The following is a 3528-nucleotide window of genomic DNA, read 5'->3' as shown; positions in this document are numbered from 1 at the left end:
GCCGTGGCCATCTACTGAGCTTTCTCTCTCTCACCATCTCTCTCCATCCCTCGCCCAACTCTCTCTGCATCACTCTCTTTCTCTCTCCTGTTCTCTCCCTATCTGTCTTCGTGAGCGAAAACCTGCTGGGGGGAAAGTGAGGCAGAGAGTGAGATAGAGAAAGGGAGAGAGGTGTGGCTTGGGGGAGAGAAAAGAAGGAAACAGAGTGAAGAAGACGGAGAGACAGAAGACGGAGATGAGAGAGAAATGAAAAGAAAAAGAAAAAAAATTTTACAATAAAAGAAAATATTATTTTATTAAAAATAAAAATAATATTTTAATAATATAGGGAATGGTAAAGGGAAGCTATTGTGGAGTTTTTGTAGATAAGGAAGCAAAAAGTAGTTTGGATCCTTAAATATAGGGAAAATGGTTGGGTAGCTGCTGAGAATGCTATTACATAAGAGTAAAAAATTAAAGACAATTTGAAAAGTCAAACTAAAGGGGCCCATGATTTGATGGATGAACCATTGGCTCCTCCCTTCTGTTCAACTCAAAGTATGGACAAGATTAAAAAATGATAAGAAGAGCCACACTTTTCAAATTGTTTTTATAAAATTTAGTTTTCAAATGATGTCATCATTATATAAGATTATTATTTTGAAAGAAAATGTGTCACCAATTTATAGAATAGTAACACATTATTTGGGAGCAGACTTTCAGAGAAATTTTTTTTAAAAATATAACGTTTTTAAAAAATTAATTGAATTTTGCTTTGCAACGTCAAATTGAGACCGTTGGTCTATTGAGGAACCACTCAAACTAAAATATGGACAAGATTATAGATAACCAGATAAGCAATTAATGAAAATATGGACAAATATATATATTTTTTGGGACTAGGCCTCTAAAAAAGTGATTTTTGAATCACATAATTTTTTTTTAATAGCAAGTACTTTTTACATGCTATTTTTAATATCATTAATAAGAAAGCTTTTCACATGCTTAAAGCACGTGTCATTTTTAAAGACTGTGCTCTTACGGCCAGTTTGTAGGAAATTTCTATCAACAAAGAAATTGGCGCAATAGGTTTGATAATAAGTGTTTTATTTAGAATCCTCCATTTGTCTTTGTCTAAGGGTTGTTTATGTTCAATTAATGGAGTTAATGTGTGCAACTAGGTGCTGTGGAGCTAATATGGAGTTATTTATTTTTAGAATATATATAAGTATTGCCTAGCTAATGAAAAACTACAGACTTTGATTCCTGTCAATTTCGTGAGAAATTTTGGAGGGTTACTCCTAGAAAAGGCTTGTTTATCTTTATTTTTTATTTTTTATTTTTTTATTATTTAGGCCCATAACATTCTTTAGTGGGGCGAAAAAATGACGTTGCATAAAGAGCGATGACAATGTAGAGGGCAACCAAACACATAAAACGACTCAATATGTGAAATACTTAATTGAAATGAGAAGTAAATTAATAGAAATAATGTTTGAGCTAAGACCATTGCTCTTATATCATGTCAAATCACTGATTGTCCTAATAAAAAATAATTATTTAATTAATATTCTAATTGCCTTGCCCAAGAGACTTAGCACAAACTGAAACATTCTTAAAAGTAGCATTAAGAAGAAGCATATATTTGACATGACACACATGAAGTGAAAAACATGCTTAAAGCATAGACACTATATGACATTAAAGATACACATTGGTCTTCAAGTAACCTATTACACATTGAGAATCAGATGCAAGGAAAAGTGCACACTCATTTGATATTGATGCAATACATTTCTCTCAATCAAGATGACTCGCTTCTTTATTTATTTTGATAAGAGGCTATAGAATTGAATGATATTTAATCAAAAGTTGAAACTTCATTCCGATGAAAGAAGAGGCCAGAAGGACCATCGTCAGGCAGTATCGCTAATCTTACAACATTTTCAGCACCTTCCTCAATCGTGAACAAGCCTTGGTTGTGATTTATATCTGTTTTGACATAGCCAGGACAAAGGCAGTTGATGCGAAAAGATGGGTACTTTTTTGCCACAATTCTTGTGTAGGCATTTAGAGCTGCTTTTGAAACTATATAGGCAGAGAAATAACCAGGCCAGCCTTTGGTTTCCAAGGAATCCTCTTTAAAATCTTTCAAAAATTCACTCAATACCTCATCTACTCTTTCTTCCGTAAGGCTTTCAGCATCACCTAGCACTCCTTTAGCCCATTCATTTGGTATTTTCTAAAACAGCACAACAAGACAATTTAATTTGAAAACAACAAAACTCGACATCTACTAAAAAGTAATTTAAACCCCTCCAGTTTGTTTAGAAATATATTTGTAGCAGTTTCGTATACCTTTAACTGTCCAAAGTAAGAGGTAACATTGACAATCCTTGGTGAAACGGATAGTTGAAGAAGAGGAAGTAGTGCCTCAGTCACTCTTTTGGTGCCATAGTAGTTTGTTTTTAGGCACTCGTCAGCTAACTCATAAGTTTGAGTCATTATTTTACTCCAATCGATTTTGGATTCATCACCACCCTGTATCAATCAGACAATGTAATTTACGTAAAAGGAATCTTACCACTGAAATGTAATTACCCAAGAAAAAAGATATAATATGGACAAAACTTACCTTACCAGCACCAGAAGCTGCCAAAGCATCACCATCTGTTATAGCTCCAATAATCCCGGCATTGTTAATCTGCATAGAATTTTAACATTTGTCATCATTTATTGTGTCTTGAAAATTCACCAAAAAACAAAATCATGGATATTAAGATTTTGAATCGTACCAATATATCAAGCTTCCCATATTTGGTTTTGATGAAATCTGAGAGAGAAGCTATGCTAACAGGGTCAGCCAAATCAAGCTGATGAAATACAACATACTCAGATAGTCCAGATTCTTTGAGCTTTTCAAAAGCTTCAAGGCCCCTTTTCTCATCTCTAGCAGTTAACACCGTCACGACCCCAATCGAGGCCAGTTGCCTGCATATTCCAAACCCAATCCCCTTATTTGATCCTGTCACAACTGCACACCTGGGAAAAAAAAGAAGAAGAAAAAGATTAAAAGAATGAAAAGAGAGAAAAAAAATATATATATGGGTGTCATGCTTAAATAGGAAGAAGCAAAGTACCTGTTTGTGGCTCCTGCCATTGATGATGAATCTGAGGATTCTTTTATGATAAGTGAAACAAGGAATATTATCAGTTGGTTTCTGTTAGAGAGCTCTTAGTCTTTTAGCTGATCTTCTAACATTATCCTTGAGAAGCAGAGGAAATGTTGCTGTTCGTTTCAAGAAATTAGAGACGTGTATGATGACGCATGTAGAGTCTTTTTACTTGTGGGAGTCGTGATGGCATGCTTAGCACGCCGTGCAGGAAGTTTTTTTTTTAATATTTTAATGCACGAAAACTGAAAATGCCCATGACTTTATGGACATGATTATGAACAACTCCCACTAGCTTTTGTCGTCGTGCTCGTGTCCCATTCAAAATTTTTCTAACCGATAAAAAAAAAACTACAAAAGTATTGTAAAGGGGCCC

The 3528-nt window shown here is 34.4% G+C and overlaps 1 protein-coding gene across 1 annotated transcript; it reads right to left on the bottom strand.

Moving 5' to 3' along the window:
* Nucleotides 1–1644: 1644 nt before the first annotated feature.
* Nucleotides 1645–3315, bottom strand: LOC148582143 ((+)-neomenthol dehydrogenase-like). Its single transcript, XM_088512124.1, has 5 exons — nt 3120–3315; nt 2775–3021; nt 2615–2683; nt 2338–2520; nt 1645–2221 (listed from the first exon to the last, which is right to left on the bottom strand). The coding sequence occupies exons 1-5, from the start codon at nt 3137–3139 to the stop codon at nt 1841–1843; spliced, it is 900 nt and encodes a 299-aa protein (XP_088368250.1). The 5' UTR covers nt 3140–3315; the 3' UTR covers nt 1645–1840.
* Nucleotides 3316–3528: the final 213 nt, after the last annotated feature.

This window comes from Corylus avellana, unplaced genomic scaffold, assembly GCF_965113065.1.
Source record: "Corylus avellana unplaced genomic scaffold, dhCorAvel1.hap1.2 HAP1_SCAFFOLD_285, whole genome shotgun sequence".
NCBI lineage: Eukaryota > Viridiplantae > Streptophyta > Magnoliopsida > Fagales > Betulaceae > Corylus > Corylus avellana.
This window is presented reverse-complemented; position numbering and strand designations above follow the sequence as displayed.